Genomic DNA, 20,395 nt, shown 5'->3' with positions numbered 1-20,395 from the left:
CAGTGGGTGTAGTATTGTAGACAAATTTGGCAAGAACTTATGGTAGTAGTTTACCAGCCCGAGGAACGACCTCAGTTGTGACACATTTTCCGGTGCTGGAGCCTTGACTACTGCCTCAATCTTCTCTGGGGACTTATGTAACCCCTCTTTATCGATAACGTGGCCACAATACGAGATCTGTTTTCTAAAAAACTCGCATTTGGGGCGGTTAGCTCGGAGCCCATATTCCTGCAATCTAGTGAGCACCTGCTCCAGGTTGGCAAGGTGATCACTGTCATTTTCGCCCGTGACCAGGATGTCGTCCAAATAACACTGGGTCCCTGGGATCCCTTGCAGGACTTGTTCCATTGCCCTCTGCCAAATAGCCGGAGCTGATGCTACCCCGAATACCAGCCGGTTGTATTGGTAGAGACCTTTATGGGTGTTGATTGTGAGTTATTTTTTTGATGCTTCTTCTACCTCCATTTGCAGATACACCTGGGCCAGATCAATCTTAGTGAAGCGTTTCCCTCCAGATAGCGAGGCGAAAATATCTTCAATCCGCGGAAGTGGATATTGTACGGTGGAAGGACCGGGTTCACTGTTACCTTAAAGTCCCCACAGATGCGAACCTTCCTTGGTTCCCCAGGTGTGCTGCTCAACGACTTTTTCATCACAGGGATGATGGGTGTAGCCCACTCGCTCCAGTCTACCTTGGACAGTACACCTGAACATTCTAGACTCTCCAGCTCTGCTTCGACGGCTGGGCGGATCGCATAAGGTACCGGTCTGGCCTTAAAAAATTTTGGGCTTGCGTTTTCTTCAATTTTAATCGTCGCTGTCATGCCTTTTAGTGTTCCGAGTCCTTGCTGGAACAGTTCTTTCACGTCAGTTAGGATCTTTGACAGTCGCCCAGGTGTGACGTCGTCATCCTTTTTGTCAGCCACAGTCAGTGCCTGTATGGAATGCCAATCCAGTTGTATTTTCCGGATCCATTCATGTCCCAGTAATGGTGGTCCTCCATCTTGCAATACATACAGGTTTAGTTTTGGTGTTTCCTTACCGTTATATATAACGGTCACCCTTACTTTTCCTTTGGGGTAGACTTTTTGCCCCGTGTACGTCTTCAAAATAATTTTTGTGTCTCTCAAGGGTATGTGTGAGAATAGCCGCTCGTAGTCCCGTCAATTTCTGACTGTTAGGGCTGATCCTGTGTCCAATTCCATCTTTACCTGGACTCCTGCTATCTTGAGAGTGACACAAATGGTTCGGTGATCCTCCGTTGTGATCACATTATGTAATTTCAGACAACTCAGTTCCCTGCTTTCGGAATCGTTAGCACTCTTTTGTTCATCTGAACTGTTCTCCGTCATCTTATGTACCTTCTTGTACTTTTCTTTGGCAGGTTTCTTATTGCTGGTTTTCTTTTCCGACCTGCAGACTCGTGCTATGTGTCCTACTTTTCCACACTGTCTGCACACTTTGTCTTTGAACCAGCAATCATTCTGGTCGTGTGTTGTTCTGCCGCAGTGATAGCACTTCTCTGTTCCATATGACATTTCGTTTGTGCCATATTCTTGCGGTCTCTGTTGTATCTCTGCAGCGCCCCGTGCTGCTGCTTCATATGATACCGCAATGCTGAAAGCCTTCTCCAGCGTAAGGTCCTTTTCAGATAAAAGCCGTTTCTGGGTTCCTTCACTTTGAAGCCCACACACAAACTTGTCCCTTAAGGTATCTGCCAGTCCCGCTCCAAACTGGCAGTGTTTCGATAGTTTGTGCAGTTCTGTTAAATAATCAGCATTGCTTTCATCCTTATGCTGGTTCCATTTGTGAAACTTGAATCTTTCTGCTATCAGCAGCGGTGTGGGGTTTAAATGTTCTTGTAGTATCGTTACTATGTCTTCAAAACTCTTTTCCATTGGCTTCGTTGGGGTTACTAGATTTCGTAATAAACCATACGTCTTTGCACCCATTAAATTTAACAATACCGACGCTTTCTTGTCATCTGACACCTCATTTGCCTTGCAGTATACCTCTATTCGTTCGATATATGTAGTCCAATCTTCGACTTCATTGTCAAATGCGGTGATACTGCCACTCTTCGGCATTTTGGGTGTGGTTTAAAATGGCGTCTCCCAATGGCTTAAAATGGCGTCTCCCGCGCTTTTCTTCCTCCCCCGCTGCTGCCAACGCCGCTCCCGGCGGTTCTCATGGCAATGGCGGCGCCCTGTAGGTTTCGCACGCTTCTCCTGCGCTGCTGCCAACGCCGCTCTCGGCGGTCCTCGTGGCAATGGCGGCGCCTCGCAGGTTTCTGCGCGTCTCTCTCTCCCTCTCTTCGACGCTGCTCGGCCCCGAACACCGGCTGCGCCCTGTGCGCTCTGCCCTCTCTCTCTCTCCCCCATCGACGCTGCTCAGCCCTTTGCTGTGCCGCTCGGTCGGGCTGTAGCCCGCCGCTGTCCGGGAAGGGTCTGCGCACTACCTGTTGCCAGCCCGTTTCGCTGGACCACCTCGACTGGAAAGCCAAGCCTGGCTCTCGACAGCCTCTCCCGCAATTCTCGAGTCTCTGCTGGATGACTGGGCGGTTGCCCGTGGTCGACGCCCGAGTCTCTGGCCTTGACCTCCAATCCACTGATCTCCAGGAACGAATCCCCGGGAGATGATGCAGAGTTGCAGATAGGTTCGAACTTGCCTTGTCGCCAATGTTGTGTCTGTGTATAATAAGACACAGACTGCAGGAGAACGGTACAACAGGTGTTTACTCAACGTGGCTCACACGGGAACTGATCTGTACAGATTACTACTCAGTGCTATATACAGGTGTGGTCACTGCCGGTACTGCAGTATACATGAGCTGTATAAGATAGTTCCCCCCCTTAAAGGTATATACACAGGGGTCAATTGAAACATTCAAAGACTGAGACCGATAGATTTTTGTAAAAGCGTATCAAGGGACATGGATCAAAGGCGGGTAAATGGGATTGAGATACAGATCAGCCAGGATCAGAGGAAAGGATAGTTCTGGGGGTTTGTAGGGCTGGAGGAGGTTACAGCGATAGGGGGAGGTGAGGCCACAAAGTGATTTCAACACGAGGATGAGAATTTTAAATTTGAGGTGCTGTGGGACTAGGACAGTACGCATCAAACTATAATATTTATCTTACCCACCTCAGGACCGGTTTGGTTCAGTTCAACATGCCTCCGTTCAGAGCCAGGACAGAGACTTCTCCTCCAAGATGTTGCAAGGCCGTAGTTAGTGCTGCCTGAGGGTGGAGATGGTGCTGAGGCTGAGGCAAGCGAAGGACTTCGCTGAGTTAAAGCTGGAGTCAATACTGAGGCGTAAATGTCAAGTTAGGTGAAACTTTTGTGGAACAAAATGGAGGAGCACCGCATTTGCCTCTCCATTCTTACCTGTCCAATTCCCAATGTTCTGCCTACTTCATTCTTGATGCTCTTCCCATCCATCCTTTTTTTCATTGGTTCGCAGGATGTGGGTGTCGCAGGCAAGGCCGGCATTTATTGGCCATCTCTAGTTGCCCTTGAGAAGGTGGTGGTGAGCCGCCTTCTTGAACCGCTGCAGTCCGTGTGGTGAAGGTGCTCCCACAGTGCTGTTAGGGAGGGAATTCCAGGATTTTGATCCACCGACGATGAAGGAACGGCCGATATATGTGGTAGAGGTCGCGAGTTTGGGAGGTGCTGCCGAAGAAGCCTTGGCAAGTTGCTGCAGTGCATCTTGTAGATGGTACACACACACACACACATACACACACACACACACACACACACACACACACACACACACACACACACACACACACAATTACAGAGTCTCTGAGATCCCCTGGCATGCTCTCCTCCTTCCAGATAAGAGAAATGAGTTCATGAATTTGCGCCAGTGGTGCTTCTCCGCCATGCTTTAGTGCCTCGGCAAGGATTCCATCTGCTCCTGAGGCCTTGTTGTCCTTCAGTTGTCGGATGGCCTTTTCAACCTCATGCCGGGCTGGGGTTGTGCTGAGGTGGTGGCGGGTAGCATGCTGCGGGATGGAGTTGAGGACACTCGCGTCGAAGACAGAGCCTCAGTTAAGGAGATCTTCGAAGTGCTCCTTCCAGCAGGCACTGACTGCCTCTCTGTCCTTGATGACTACCTCTCCATTCTTGGCCCGCAGTGGGGTAGGACCTTGGGTGCTTGGGCCGAAGGTGGCCTTGACAGCGCTAAAGAATCCATGCATGTCGTGGTTGTCGGCTAGCTGCTGGATCTCCTGCGCTTTCTCCACCCACCATCTGTTCTTTAGGTCACGAGTCTGGAAGGAGGAGAGCGTGCCAGGGGATCTCAGAGATGCTGTAATTGTGACCATCTTCAAGAAAGGTGACAAGTCCAATTGCGGTAATTACAGAGGAGTTTCCCTGCTGTCTGCCACAGGGAAAGTCATCGTAAGAATCCTCCACAATCGCTTTCTCCCAGTGGCCGAAGAGCTTCTCCCAGAGTTGCAATGCAGATTCCGCCCACTAAGGGGAACAATGGACATGATCTTCAGCACGGTGGCATAGTGGTTAGCACTGTTGCCTCACAGCGCCAGGGACCCGGGTTCAAATCTGGCCTCGGGTGACTGTCTGTGTGGAGTTTGCACATTCTCCCCGTGTTTGCGTGGGTTTCCTCCGGGTACTCCGGTTTCCTCCCACAGTCCAAAGATGTGCGGGTTAGGTTGATTGGCCATGATAAAAATTGGCCCTTAGTGTTAGGGGGGATTAAATATGTGGGGTTACGGGGTTACGGGGATAGGGCTTGGGTGGGATGGCTGTCGGTGTAGGGACCGGGTGCTAGGGTTTGGATGATCAGCCATGATCTCGTTGAATGGCGGAGCAGGCTCGAAGGGCCGAATGGCCTACTCCTGCTCCTAGTTTCTATGTTTCTATGTTTCTATGTTTGTTTCTATGTTTCACCATGCGTTAATTACAAGAGAAATGCAGGGAACAGCACCAACCGCTGTACATGGCCTTCTTTGATCTCACAAAGGCCGTCGACACTGTCAACCATGAGGCTGCCCTCAAAAGTTTGTCACCATCCTCCGTCTGCTTCACGACAACATGAAAGCCGTGATCCTGACCAACGGATCCACCACAAACCCAATTCAAGTACGGACCGGGGTCAAGCAAGGCTGTGTCATCGCACCAACGCTCTTTTCGATCTTCCTTGCTGCAATACTCCATCTCACCCTCAGTAAGGTCCCCGCTGGAGTGGAGCTAATTTACAGAACAAATGGGAAACTTCAACCTCCGTCACCTCCAGTCCAGATCCAAGGTCGTCCCATCCTCTGTCGTCGAATTACAGTATGCAGACGATGCTTGCGTCTGCGCACACTCGGAGGTCGAACTCCAAACCATCGTCAACACCTTCACTGAAGCGTACGAGAGCATGGGCCTTACACTAAACATCCGCAAGACAAAGGTCCTCTACCAACCTACCCCCACCACACAGTACTGCCCCCCGATTATCAAAATGCATGACAAGGCCTTGGACAACGTGGACCACTTTCCATATCTCGGGAGCCTACTGTCAACAAGGACAGACGTCGATGACAAAGTCCAACACCGCCTTCAGTGTGCCAGTGCAGCCTTCGGTCGCCTGAGGAAGAGAGTGTTTGAAGACCAGGACCTCAAACCCAGCACCAAGCTCATGGTCTACAGAGCAGTATGATACCCGCCCTCCTGTATGCCTCAGAGACATGGACCATGTACAGCAGGCACTTCAAAGCACTGGAGAGGTACCACCAACGCTGCCTCCGCAAGATCCTGCAAATCCATTGGCAGGATAGGCGCACCAACGACAGTGTTCTCGCTCAGGCCAACATCCCCAGCATCAAAGCTTTGACCACGCTCGATCAGCTCCGATGGACATGTCACATCGTCTGCATGCCCGATACAAGACTCCCAAAACAAGCGCTCTACTCGGAGCGCCGACATGGCAAGAGAACCCCAGGTGGGCAGAGGAAATGCTTCAAGGACACCCTCAAAGCCTCCTTGAAAAAGTGCAACATCCCCACTGACACCTGGGAATCCCTGGCCCAAGACCGCACAAAGTGGAGGAGAAGCATCTGGGAAGGCGCCGAATACCTCGAGTCTCTTCGTCGGGAGCAAGCGGAAGCCAAGCACAGGCAGCGGAAGGAACGCACGTCAATCCAAGCACCCCACCCACCCGCCCCTTCAACCACCATCTGCCCCACCTGTGACAGAGACTGTAGGTCCCGCATTGGACTCATCAGTCACCTGAGAACTCATTTTTAATGTGGAAGCAAGTCATCCTCGGTTCCGAGGGACTGCCTAAGAGAGGGTACACGCTGCAGACACGCTGCGCCTGTGGTGGAGGGAGTGAATGTTTAAGGTGGTGGATGGGGTGCCAATCAAGCGGGCTGCTTTGTTCTGGATGGTGTTGAGCCTCTTGAGTGTTGTTGGAGCTGCACTCATCCAGACAAGTGGAGAGTATTCCATCACACTCCTGACTTGTGCCTTGTAGGTGGTGGAACGGCTTTGAGGAGTCAGGAGGTGAGTCACTTGCTGCAGAATACCCAGCCTCTGACCTACTTAATGGTGACCCCCCCCAGGATGTTGATGGTGGAGAATTTGATGACAGTAATGCTGTTGAATCTCAAGGAGAGGTGGTTAGACTCTCTGTTGGAGATGGTCATTGCCTGGCACTTGTTTGGCACCTGCTGGCCTAGATGACTCTCCTACTTTAACTCTGTTATGATCAGATCCAAAGCTTGGCTGCCCTGTGCATCTTCATTTACCTTGTCTTCTACTCTTGTGCCTCTGTCGAGGCTTCTGAATTTCAAAAAAAATGCAAACAATCCCTCTCTCAGGCGGTTAAGAAGGCAAATGGTATGTTGGCCTTCGTAGCGAGAGGGTTCAAGTACAGGAACAAGGATGTCTTGCTGCAGTTGTACAGGGCCTTGGTGAGACCACACCTTGAGTATTGTGTGCAGTTTTGGTCGCCTTATCTGAGGAAGGATGTTCTTGCCATGGAGGGAGTGCAGCGAAGATTCACCAGACTGATACCTGGGATGGCAGGAATGACGTATGAGGAGAGATTGGGTCGACTGGGCTTATACTCGCTGGAGTTTAGAAGAATGAGAGGGGATCTCATTGAAACTTATAAAATTCTAACAGGACTAGACAGACTAGATGCAGGAAGGATGTTCCCGATGGCGGGGGAGTCCAGAACCAGGGGTCACAGTCTAAGGATCAGGGGTAAGCCATTTAGGACAGAGATGAGGAGGAATTTCTTCACCCAGAGAGTGGTAAACCTGTGGAATTCTCTACCACAGAAGGCAGTTGAGGCCAATTCATTAAATATATTCAAGAAGGAGTTGGATATATTTCTTAAGGCTAAAGGGATCAAGGGATATGGGGAGAAGGCAGGGACAGGGTACTGAATTTGGATGATCAGCCATGATCTCATTGAATGGCGGAGTAGGCTCGAGGGGCCAAATGGCCTACTCCTGCTCCTATCTTCTATGTTTCTATGTTTCTCTCACTTTGGTTTCACATAGTTGCTGACTTCCATTGTGCCTTTGTTGAAGCCCCAACGTGCAATGTAACGTGTTCTGGTTCTTGCAGGTGAGGAGCTATGAAAATGATCTTCTCAACTACCATGGACCTTATAGGATGAGATACACTGTTCAGGTGTTACAAGCGGTGGCCAAGCTCGAGAATGTTTTCCCCACCATCACCTGGCCGATACTGATCTTACATGGTGATGCGGATAAACTGTGCGACATCAGGGGTTCCTACCTCATTTACAAGAATGTGGCAAGCAAGGACAAGACATTGAAGGTGATGCATTTTTCCCTAGGTGTCCAGGTTAAACTGGGATCTTCTTTACAGTCCAGTCCTCCACCACCATCGCCATTAACCCATTATACGCGATGGCCGGCATGACGCGTGCCCAGTCCGCGGATGGTGTTAGTGACCCAGTGCTGGCCAGCCTCGGGGGTCCGCTGCTGATAGCCGACACCAGACAGCCGGTCAGCGTGACCCCGCTTCTCTCCTTCACTCACCTGCAGTGACCCAGCCCCCGCCCCCCCCTCCCCCCACCCCACCCCCGCCGGCCCTCTTCAATTACACGGTGGATGTAGAATTCATAGGAACAGGAGGAGGCCATTCAGCCCCTCGAGCCTGTTCTGCCATTCAATGAGATCAATGGCTGATCTGCGACCTAACTCCATATATCCGCCTTTGCCCCGTATCCCTTAATACCTTTGGCTAACAAAAATCTATCAACCTCAGATTTAAAATTAACAATTGATCTAGTATCAATTGCCATTTGCGGAAGAGAGTTCCAAACTTCTACCACCCTTTGTGTGTAGAAGTGTTTCCTAATTTCACTCCTGAAAGGTCTGGCTCTAATTCTTAGACTATGCCCCCTAGTCCTAGAATCCCCAACCAGCGGAAATAGTTTCTCTCTATCGACCCTATCTGTTCCCCTTAATATCCCGGAAACTTCGATCAGATCACCCCTTAACCTTCTAAATTCTAAGGAATGCAACCCTAATTTGTGTAATCGCTCCTCGTAACTTAACCCTTGAAGTCCGGGTACGATTCTGGTAAACCTACGCTGCACTCCCTCCAAGGCCAATATATCCTTCCTAAGGTGTGGTGCCCAGAACTGCTCCCAGTGCTCCAGGTGTGGTCTAACTGGGGTTTTGTACAGCTGCAGCATAACTTCTACCCCCTTGTATTCTAGTCCTCTAGATATAAAGGCCAGCGTTCCATTAGCCTTTTTGATTATTTTCTGTACCTGTTCATGACATTTTACTGCTCTATGTACCTGGACCCCCAAGTCTCTTTGGACCTCTGCTGTTTTTAGCCTTTCACCATTTAGAAAGTACCCTGTTCGATCCTTTTTAGGGCCAAAGTGGATGGCCTCACATTTGCCTACATTGAAATTCATTTGGCACAGTTTTGCCCATTCACTTAATCTGTCCATATCCCTTTGTAATTTTATGCTTTCATCTACACTGCCTACAATGCCATCTATCTTCGTGTCATCAGCAAATTTGGATATGACTTTCTATGCCATCATCTAAGCTGTTAATAAATACTATGAATAGTTGAGGCCCCGACACAGATCCCTGCGGGACACCACTAGTCACCTCCTGCCAATTAGAGTACCTGCCCATTATCCCTACTCTCTGTATCCAGCCGCTCAGCCAATTTCCTAGCCAGGTCAATAATTTGCCTTGAATTCTGTGGGCTTCTACCTTAGTTAACAGTCTCTTATGTGGGACTTTATCAAATGCCTTCTGGAAGTCCATATAAATAACATCCATAGACATTCCCCTGTCCACTACTTTAGTCACCTCTTCAAAAAATTCAATCAGGTTTATCAGGCATGACCTACCTTTCACAAATCCATGCTGGCTCTCTCTGATCAGCTGAAAATTTTTGAGGTGTTCAGTCACCATGTCCTTAATTATAGACTCTAGTAAAATCCCGACAACAGATGTTAGGCTAACTGGTCTATAATTCCCTTTTTTCCCTCTCTCGCCATTCTTAAATAGCGGAGTGACATGCGCAATTTTCCAATCTAAAGGAACGTTTCCTGAATGGAGAGAACTTTGGAAGATTATAGTTAGGGCATCTGAAATGTGCTCACTGATATACCTATCAATTCATCCAATGAAAAGCGACGAGTTAAGAAAGTAACTATAGGTTTTTATTGGCTAAATAACAGAGCCCACCCTCGTGGGTGATCGGATCCAACAAGGAGGAATACCAGCCAGTCGACCACCTTTATACCTGGGCAGGTAGGTGGAGCCATGGGCGGAGTCAGCAGTGGTCAGCCCAGGTATAACAGCGTGACAAGAGGCGACCTCGTATAGTGATACAACAGTGTGAACAGTGACAACGATATAACAGTGATAACTATAGTGTAACGATAGTGAACGACAAAAGTGGTTTACCACATTCACCCCTTGTTTAGATTTGAGTCCGGCGGGGTGAAGTGTACTACCAGTTCTGGTAAGTCAGTCTGTCCGGAGGCCTCGTAAGCCTTTCTGATCGTCGCAGCGGCGGTGTTGCATTCTCCGGTGTTGATGCTGGTGTCTGCGTGGTCGGCGAAGGCTCGTGGGGTTCCGGCATGCCGTCTACCTGAGCTGGAATTGGGGGGGGGGTGGGGGGGGGTAAAGGTGGTGTCTCCGGAATGCCCGAGGGTGCGAGGTCTCGTAAGGAGACTGTGTCCTCCCGCCCGTCCGGGTAAGCCACATAGGCGTACTGGGGGTTGGCGTGCAGGAGGTTCACCTTCTCGACCAGGGGGTCCGTTTTATGGGTCCTCACGTGCTTTCGCAGCAGGACGGGCCCCGGGGAGGTCAGCCAGGTTGGTAGTGTGGTTCCCGTAGTCGACTTACTGGGGAAAACAAACATTCGTTCATGGGGGGTGGCGTTAATGGCAGTGCAAAGTAGTGACCGGATGGAGTGCAGAGCTGCCGAGAGGACTTCCTGCCAGCGGGAGGTTGGGAGGCCCTTAGACTTTAAGGCTAAGAGGACGGCCTTCCATACCGTCGCGTTCTCTCTTTCTACCTGGCCGTTCCCTCGGGGGTTGTAGCTGGTGGTCCTGCTTGCAGCAATACCTCTTGCTGGTAGGAACTGACGGAGTTCCTCGCTCATGAAGGAGGAGCCCCGGTCACTATGTATATAGTTTGGGAACCCGAACAAGGCGAAGAGGTCGTTCAGGCATTTGATGACCGTGGTACTGGTCATGTCTGGGCAGGGGAAGGCAAAGGGGAAATGGGAGTACTCATCAACGATGTTGAGGAAGTACACATTACGGTCAGAGGACGGGAGGGGCCCCTTAAAGTCGATGCTCAGGCGCTCGAAGGGGCGGGTGGCCTTGATCAGGCTTGCTCTGTCCGGCCTAAAGAAGTGCGGTTTGCACTCGGCACAGGTCTGGCAGTTCCTGGTCATGGTCCTGACCTCCTCGATGGAGTATGGCAGGTTGCGGGCCTTAATGAAGTGGTAAAGTCTGGTGACCCCGGGGTGGCAGAGGTCGTTGTGGAGGGTCTGAAGTCTATCACTTTGCGCGCTGGCGCATGTAATTCGTGACAAGGCATCAGGGGGATCGTTCAGCTTACCTGGCCGGTACAAGATATCATAATCATAGGTGGATAGTTCGATTCTCCACCTCAATATCTTGTCATTCTTGATTTTGCCCCTCAGCTTGTTATTAAACATAAAAGCGACCGAACGCTGGTCGGTGAGGAGGGTAAATCGTTTGCCTGCCAGGTAATGCCTCCAGCGTCGTACCGCCTCCACAATCGCTTGGGCCTCCTTCTCGACCGACGAGTGTTGGATCTCAGGGCCCTGTAGGGTCCTTGAGAAGAAGGCCACTGGTCTCCCCTCCTGGTTAAGGGTAGCGGCTAGGGCAAAGTCGGATGCATCGCTCTCCACTTGGAAGGGGATGGACGCCAGGGGCTGGTGCTCCCCTCGATGATGCCCTCCTTCAGGAGACGCTGCACCTCAGAGCTAATGAAAGCTCTGTCCCCGGCGCTGTACTGCCTGCTCTTGGTCGCGACGGGTTTGCAGTCGGGGGTGAGGTTAGCGAACAGGGAAGGTGGCGGGACCTTGAGGGTGGATAGGCCGCAGGTGTTACGCGGTGGGCGGTTTAAAATCTGTTGGTTGTCGACTGTGAGTGGGGGGAGGGGTCCGCCGTATGCTAGCGTGACGCTTTGGAGGTGGGATTGGAAGTCTAGCCCTAGTAGGACGGCGGCGCATAGCTGGGGAAGGACGAGGAGTTTAAAATTTTTATACTCCGTATCCTTAACCGATAGGGTCACAACAACTTATTTTTTCAACACTATGGATCAACTCCTGAAACCCGAACGTTTGGATTTGGATCAACATGCTCCGGACGCATCAGCACGCTTCGGACACTGGTTTGAGTGTATGGAATTCTTCCTGGACAATTCCGCAGCCGTCAAAGACGCTACGGACGCTGCAAGGATGAGACTCGGAATTCTGCGGAATTGGGTAAGCCACCGGGTTTACCCCCTCATCCAAGACGCCGAGACGTACCTGGCCGCCTGCGACATCTTAAAGGCGCATTACCAGCAGCCTACGAATGAGGTGTATGCTAGGCACCTGCTCGCCACCCGCGCACAGCGACCTGGGGAATCGGTGGAGGAGTTCCTAAGCACCCTGAAAATGCTTGGCAAAGACTGCAAGTGCCGAGATGTAAAAGCCGCGGTGTACACTGACGAGCTTGTTCGCGATGCCTTCATCACAGGCCTCAGCTCCACTTACATCCGGCAAAGACTGCTGGGAAAAAACGGGGTTGGACCTGAAACAGGCTGCGGACACCGCGCGATCCCTGGATGTGGCCCAGAGAAACTCGGACGCCTACTCTTCAGCCCGCGTCGTCCACGCCGCCACGTGTGCACCGAGGGCGCCGCCATCTTGGAAGGCATCTTCCCCGCCCGACAGCCCGACACCGGCTGGGCCCCGCTCTCCCCCCAGAAGCCCTACGACAGCCGCGACGCGTCAGGGACCCAACTGCTACTTCTGCGGGCAGCCAAAGCACACCAGAAACCTGTGCCCGGCGAAAGGCACCACCTGCTTTAAGTGCGGTAAGAAGGGGCACTTCGGGAAGGTGTGCAGAGGGAACCCCGCCGGAAAACCAACCGCCGGAAAACCCGCCACCGCCGCGTGTGCGCCGTGGGAGCGGCCATCTTGGACGCCATCTTGCCCGACCTCGTGGGGTCCGCCATCTTGTGAGCAGACAGCATGGACGCCATCTTGTATCAATCAGGGCCCTACAGTGGCATCGGTCACAGTGGACCAGACCAGGCCGCACCCGCTATCCAGATCAATGGTGGACATCGAGGTAAACGGGTGCCGGGTTAAATGCTTAATTGACAGTGGAAGCACGGAGAGCTTTATCCACCCAGAACTGGCACAACAACTCTCCCTAAAGGTGGTCCCTACTCAGGGTACCATCTCTATGGCTGACAAAACCCAGACATCGACCATTCTGGGTTACTGCACGGTACAATTGTGCGTTAACGGAACTGTATACGATAATTTTAAAGTATTAATCATGAAGAACCTATGTGCGAGCGTGATCTTGGGCCTGGATTTCCAGTGCAACCACCAAAGCATCACGCTCAAGTACGGTGGGTCCCAGCCGCCCCTCACAGTGTGCGGCCTGGCTACCCTGAAGGTAAAGCCGCCTTCGCTATTCGCGAACCTTACCCCTAACCGCCAGCCAATAGCGACCAAAAGCAGGAGGTACAGCTGGGAGGACAGGCGGTTTATCGCGACCGAGGTAGACAGGCTCCTGAAAGAGCGCATTATTGAACGCAGCAACAGCCCGTGGCGCGCCCAAGTGGTAGTGGTAAGGGGTAGCGATAAGAAACGGATGGTGATCGACTATAGTCAAACGATCAACAGGTACACCCTACTAGACGCCTACCCGCTACCCCGCATATCAGAAATGGTGAACCAAATCGCCCAATACCGGGTGTTCTCCACCATCGACCTCAAGTCAGCGTACCACCAGCTCCCTATCAGACCAGAGGACCGCCCGTACACCGCCTTCGAGGCGAACGGACGCCTCTACCAATTCCTCAGAGTCCCCTTTGGGGTGACGAATGGGGTCTCGGTCTTCCAGAGGGAGATGGACCGCATGGTCGATGACCACCACTTGCAGGCAACCTTCCCCTACCTCGACAACGTCACCATCTGCGGTCACAACCAGCAGGATCACGACTCGAACCTCGAGAGGTTCCTGAAAACCGCACAAAAACTCAACCTCACCTACAACAAGGACAAGTGTGTTTACAACACCACGCGCCTCTGCATACTAGGCAGCGTGGTGGAGAATGGGGAAATCGGACCAGACCCCGACCGATTGCGCCCTCTACGGGAGCTGCCCCTGCCCAACACTCCCAAAGCCCTGAAAAGATGCCTGGGGTTATTTTCTTATTATTCCCAATGGGTCCCCAACTACTCCGACAAAGCCCGCCCCCTCTTGAAAGCATCCTCTTTCCCGCTCTCTGCTGAGGCCCACGCCGCCTTCAAAAGCGTTAAGCAGGATATTGAGCGGGTCACGCTACAGGCAGTGGACGAGAACACTCCATTTCAAGTGGAAAGTGATGCGTCTGACTTCGCCTTGGCGGCCACCCTCAACCAGGCGGGGCGGCCCGTAGCTTTCTTCTCGAGGACCCTCCAAGGGCCCGAGATCAGACACTCCTCCGTAGAAAAGGAGGCCCAAGCCATCGTGGAGGCAGTGCGCCACTGGCGCCACTACCTAGCCGGCAAACGCTTTACCCTACTTACCGACCAGCGGTCGGTAGCGTTTATGTTCAATAATAAACAGAGGGGGAAGATTAAAAATGATAAGATTCTTAGGTGGCGGATCGAGCTCTCCACCTTCGAGTACGACATCATTTACCGGCCGGGGCCCTTAACGAATCCCCTGACGCCCTCTCACGAGGGATGTGTGCCAGCGCCACCGGGGATCGGCTACAGACCCTCCACAACGACCTCTGCCACCCAGGGGTCACGCGGCTGTTCCACTTCATAAAGTCCCGTAACTTACCCTACTCGATTGAGGAAGTTCGGTCCCTGACCAGGAACTGCCGCACTTGTGCTGAGTGCAAGCCTCGGTTCTACCGCCCAGATAGAGCCCACTTAATCAAAGCTACACGGCCCTTTGAGCGGCTCAGCTTAGATTTCAAGGGCCCCCTCCCATCCGTCGACCGCAATGTTTACTTCCTGAACATTGTGGACGAATACTCCCGGTTCCCATTCGCCTTCCCCTGCCCAGACATGACCAGCGCCACGGTCATTAAATGCCTCAACAGCCTGTTCTGCCTGTTCGGTATGCCGAGCTACATCCATACGGATAGGGGGGCGTCCTTCATGAGTGAAGAGCTACGCCAGTACATGCTGTCCAGGGGGATCGCCACGAGCCGTACCACCAGCTACAACCCCTGGGGTAACGGCCAAGTGGAGCGGGAGAACGGGACAGTATGGAAAGCAGTCACTCTAGCTCTAAGGACCAAGGGCCTCCCTATCTCCCGCTGGCAGGAAGTCCTCTCGGATGTGCTCCATTCGATACGGTCGCTATTGTGTACGGCCACTAATACCACGCCTCATGAACGAATGTTTGCCTTTCCCCGGAAATCCACCTCAGGCGTATCCATGCCGTCATGGCTCTCCACCCCAGGTCCGGTACTCATGCGAAGGCATGTGAGGGGCCACAAGACGGACCCTCTCGTGGAGCCAGTACACCTACTCCACGCCAACCCCCAATACGCATATGTCCGGCACGCCGACGGAAGGGAGGACACCGTGTCCATAAAAGACGTCGCCCCAGCCGGCATCGACAACAACCACGGCAATAGCGGCAACGACGATCACAGCAACTCTTACCCACCCACTACTCTTTCATCACCCCCGGAAGAACACCGACCAATGGCACCCCCACCAACTACCCCTTCAACAACCCTGGCGGCACCCCCGGCAGAGACCCAGGAGGCTACCGGGGACACCCAGCCAACACCCGCGGCACCGCAACAGCCACGCCGGTCGCAGAGGACTATCAAACCCCCGAACAGACTAAATCTATAGAAGGGATGAATGTGATGAAATATTTCCATTCATCACTGCCTGTGACTGAGATCGGTTTCAGTGTCATTTCCCTTCCCCCAGACCTCATTGTATTGTGTACTGGAATGTGCTGTATTGTATACTGGAATGTGCTGGAATGTGCTGTGTGTAGGGCTCCGCCCACACCTGGCCCCGTTTGTAAGCTAGCTTCAGTCTAGCCCCAATCTCCAGAAGGACGACATCTCTCTCGCTTACGTGTTTCGTTCTAAGTTAATAAAAGCCTTGTTTTGTTCTGCTACCTTCGAGTCTCGGAATTATTGAGGCACATCACTGCTGGTGTCGGTTGCCTGTATCAAAGATGGCCGCCCATGACTCACATGTGGGGATGCTGGCCTCTGTTGCCTTGAAGGAAGATGGCCGCCCCCACAGCTCGCATGAGGCACTGCTGGCCTCTGATGATCCACCTCTGCAGGCCTTAGCGAAGTGGCCTTTCTTCATACAGTTTGAGCAGGTAGAGTTCCTGGCTGGGCAGCGCGACCTCGGGTGTTTCGCCTGGCCGCAGAAGAAGCAGCCGGCGGCCCGATCGCGGGGGTCCGATGTCGGAGCCGGTACCGGGGGTGGCGGTCTCGATCGGGTCCGGGACGCCGACGCTGAGGTAGGTCCCGGGGGGGTGCTGCGGGGGGTATCGCGGTCGGGGTCGGTCCCAAGTCCCAGGGTCGCGAGTTACAGTACCTTGAGTATGCCTCGAGGTCCCGATCGGCCACTTCTAGAGAGAGAGCGAGGGCTGCAGCTTTGTCCAGGTCGAGGTCCCTTGCTTCCAGTAGTCTTTGCCGTGAGTAGTCGGACCGCAGGCCTTTCACGAAGGCATCGCGGACATTGTCTTCAGTATTTTCTGCCGCCGTTACCGCTTTAAAGTTACAGTCTCTGCCGAGTGCTTGTAGCACCCGTAAAAATTCTTCCACGGGCTCTCCTGGCTGTTGCGGGCGGGATCTTAGGAGGTGTCTGGCATACATGGAATTTACCGGGGTTTGGTACTGTCTTTTCAGCCGGTTGATGGCGTCCTCGTATGTTTTGAGGTCCCGGATGAGTGCGAATACTTTAGGGCTCACTTGGGCGTTCAGAACTCTTAGCATGGATTTCTGAGGCACGCCGGATTCTCCCAGGTAGGCTTCGAAGCAGCTCAGCCAGTGTTCAAAGTCGAGGGCTGAGTTTGCTGCCTGTGGATTTAGGTCCAGGTACGGTGGTCTGAGGGCTCGCAGCCAGGCAGGCTGCTGTGGCTGTTGTAGCTGGGCGTCTGGCTGGTCGCTTGGCTGGTCGTTTGACTGTCCAGGTGTCGACATTTTAAAATTTAGCCAATAAAATTGATATACCTATCAATTCATCCAATGAAAAGCGACGAGTTAAGAAAGTAACTATAGGTTTTTATTGGCTAAATAACAGAGCCCACCCTCGTGGGTGATCGGATCCAACAAGGAGGAATACCAGCCAGTCGACCACCTTTATACCTGGGCAGGTAGGTGGAGCCATGGGCGGAGTCAGCAGTGGTCAGCCCAGGTATAACAGCGTGACAAGAGGCGACCTCGTATAGTGATACAACAGTGTGAACAGTGATAACGATATAACAGTGATAACTATAGTGTAACGATAGTGAACGACAAAAGTGGTTTACCACACTCACCTACTTCCTTTAAAACCCTGGGATGGAAACCATCTGGTCCTGGGGGTTTGTCAATCTTTAGTGCCATTATTTTCTTCATTATTGTTATTTTGCTTACGTAATTTTATTGAGTCCCTGCCCCTGATTCAATATTAGTTTCCTTGGGATTTCCGGTGTGTTTCTACTGTAAATATTTTATGCAAAGTAATTATTCAACATGTCCACCATTTCCTTATTATAATTGACAATATCACCATTTTCAGTTTTCAAGGGGCCAACATTGCTCCTGACTAGCCTCTTTTTCCTAATATAATTGTAAAAATTTGTTGTGTTCACTTCATTCCTCGTCGAAGTTTGAATATAAAAGCAGCTTAGAAGAGCGCAACAAGAATTTCTCCCCGAGGTAATGCACGTGCCTGATTTGTCCTTCAGTTTTTGGTGCTTGGTGCAGTTTCTCCCAATGAACTGTATAAAAGGCAATGGGGGAAAAATTCAGTTAGTAGCGCCACCCGTTAGCGACTTAAGAGGGCGCTAAGTGGGGCGCAAACCAACTAGCGCCCGGGCGCGGCACTGCCCATGCCTCCCGCAAAATTCAGCGGGAGGTTAGTGGTGGCGCTAACCGGTAGCACCCTGCGGCGCTGCGCTGCGCCGCTGGCGATGACGTCATTGGTGTGCGCAGCGCCCCGCTCACGCCCCGGCCACGATCTTCGGGAGTGCCCCCTGATTTACCGCCGGACGCTATGTCCGACAGGGTCAGCGGGGCGTACCTGCGGCCAGGGAGGCGCAATTTAAAGGCGAGGTGCGGGGCGGCCATTTTTGTTGCTGGCCACCTGCCAGCACCTGCCTGCGCTCCTGTCCCCGGCCTCCTGAACCCCCTCCCCCCGCAGAGTGCTGGCTGCGCTCCGTGAGCCCGGCACTTCTCTTGGGTGCCGGGCTCTTTTGCCTGCACTCCCGATCCCCGGGGGCCCAGCTGGGCCCCAGGTCGCACTGCACAAGGCCCCTCCCCTTTAAAAAGGGGATGAAGGCCTGCAATACCGCAGCGCGACGCGAGGCACCACGATATTCACTCGCAGGGCCCCAAGAGGGATGCGGGGCGCTTCCAGTAGCATCCCGCTTCCCTCTTGGAGTGCAACCACTCAATTTCCGGCGTGGGGACGCTAATATTATTTAGCCCTATGCATATTGCGCAAGGTCCCACTTCACCCATCTTAAAAAGTCAATACATATCGCACCAAGTCCTGCTCACCCATCACCCCTGTGCTCGCTGACCTCCAGGTCCAGCATCGCCTCAGTTTTAAAATTATCATCCTTGTTTTCAAATGGGAAGAGATTGAGTAAACTAGACCTGTATTCTCTTGAATTCAGAAGAATGAGAGGGGATCTCACTGAAGCATACAAAATTATTACAGGGCTTGATAGGGTGGATGCTGGGAGAATGTTTCCCTTGGCTGGGAAGTCTAGAACCAAGGGCCACAGCCTCAGGATAATGGGTAGGCCATTCAGGACTGAGATGAGAAGAAATTTCTTCACACAGAGGGTGGTGAATCTTTGGAATTCTCTATCCCAGAGGGCTGTGGAGGCTCAGTCATTGGGTATATTCAAAACAGAAGTCGATAGATTTCTGACTAGTAAAGGCATCAAGGGATATGGCGATAGGGCCGGTGAATGGAGTTGAGGCAGAAGATCAGCCATGATCTCATTGAATGGCGGAGCAGGCTCGAAGGGCTGAATGACCGACACCTGCTCCTATTTCTTATGTTCTTATGTTCTTAATCCCTCCATGGCCTCGCTCCTCCCTATCTCTGTAACCTTCTCCAGCACTACAACCCTCCGAGATCTCTGTAACCTTCTCCAGCCCTACAACTCTCCGAGATCTCTGTAACCTCCTCCAGCCCTACAACTCGCCGAGATCTCTGCGCTCCAATTCTTGCCTCCAATTCTTGCCTCTTACGCGTAACTGAGTTCCTTCGCTCCACTATTGGCGGCCGTGCCTTCAGCTGCCTAGGCTCCAATTTCTGGAATTCTATCCCTAAACCTCTCCGCCTCTCTACCTCTCTCCCCTCTTTTAAGTCGCTCCGTAAAACCTACCTGTGTCCAAGCTTTTGGTCACCTGTCCTAAAATCTCTTTATGTGGCTCGGTGTCAAATTTTGTTTAATAACCGCTCCTGTGAGACGCCTTGGGACATGAAAGGCGCTATATAAATGCAAGCTGCTGGTGGTGTTAATTTTGTTAAACATGAATATATTATTAAAAACATGCAACAGCTTTTCATGTGTACTTTACTCATACAAATATCACAGGTGAATAGGCACAGTGGTTTCTGCCCGAAATAAACTGAGCTCTTCAGACACTATGGGCTGGATTTTCCAAGCCCCGAGGAGGTGGGCATGGAGGCGGGACAGCACGTAAGTTCGGAGAAATTGGAGGTGAGTGGCAAACCCACCCCCATCCCGCCTCTGTGCCCTTGTGCCAGGAGGCGGGAAGATGTGCAGCTTCAGGTCCCGTCTCCTGGAGGCTGGAAAGGCTTTTAATCCTTTTAACTGCCCGTTTTTGAAAGGCCGCGCTCCGATTTGCCCTGTGGGGACCGCGGAGTTTGTGTAACACAGGCCCCCGGAACCGCGGCGCCAAGGGAGAAGGAGGGAGACGCTGCCCTCATCACCACGGCAACCGGCCGAGCGTGGCTCCTCGACAGCTTCTGCCTACCAGCACCTGGAGCTTCCCAGAGGCCGACGCAACCAACCCCTCACCCACTCCCTCATCTTGTGGACGCTGCCCCAACTCTTATGTTACTTTCCAATTGGGATCGGCTCTGAGGCTGTAAGACTTGCAAACGACTCTGTCTGCATTCTGGGCCATTGTGTACTGGGCATCTCCCCGCTGTCCGGCAGTCCAGTTCTCTGCGCGGCATTTAATTTGAAGTGCACGCGAGCTCTGGGACGTGTGCGCGGCCGTGCACCTTAGAGGGAACATCGATCCCTGGTACCATTCTAGTAAATCTCTTCTGCACCCCTCTCTAAGGCTTTGACATTCTTCCTAAAGTGTGGAACCCAGAATTGGACACAATACTCTAGCTGGGCCCTAACCAGTGTTTTATAAAGTTTTAGTATAACTTCTTTGCTTTTGTGCTCCATGCCTCTGTGTATAAAGCTCAGGATCCC

At 52.3% G+C, this 20,395-nt stretch overlaps 1 protein-coding gene across 1 annotated transcript in view; it reads left to right on the top strand.

Annotated features, from left to right (window-relative positions):
• The window catches only part of LOC147111326 (monoglyceride lipase-like), an 82,157-nt gene that overhangs the window by 56,909 nt on the left and 4,853 nt on the right, over window positions 1–20,395 (top strand). Inside the window, exon 5 of the mRNA XM_086002109.1 lies at window positions 7,591–7,806. Coding sequence (XP_085858235.1) covers window positions 7,591–7,806 — 216 coding nt within the window. The remainder of the gene's footprint in view (window positions 1–7,590; window positions 7,807–20,395) is intronic.

Source organism: Somniosus microcephalus, chromosome 11 (genome assembly GCF_052327205.1).
Source record: "Somniosus microcephalus isolate GS21.2 chromosome 11, FLI_Smic_1.0, whole genome shotgun sequence".
In the NCBI taxonomy this organism is placed as follows: domain Eukaryota; kingdom Metazoa; phylum Chordata; class Chondrichthyes; order Squaliformes; family Somniosidae; genus Somniosus; species Somniosus microcephalus.
The sequence above is the reverse complement of the archived record's forward strand: the minus strand, read 5'-3'. Positions and strand labels throughout refer to the sequence as shown.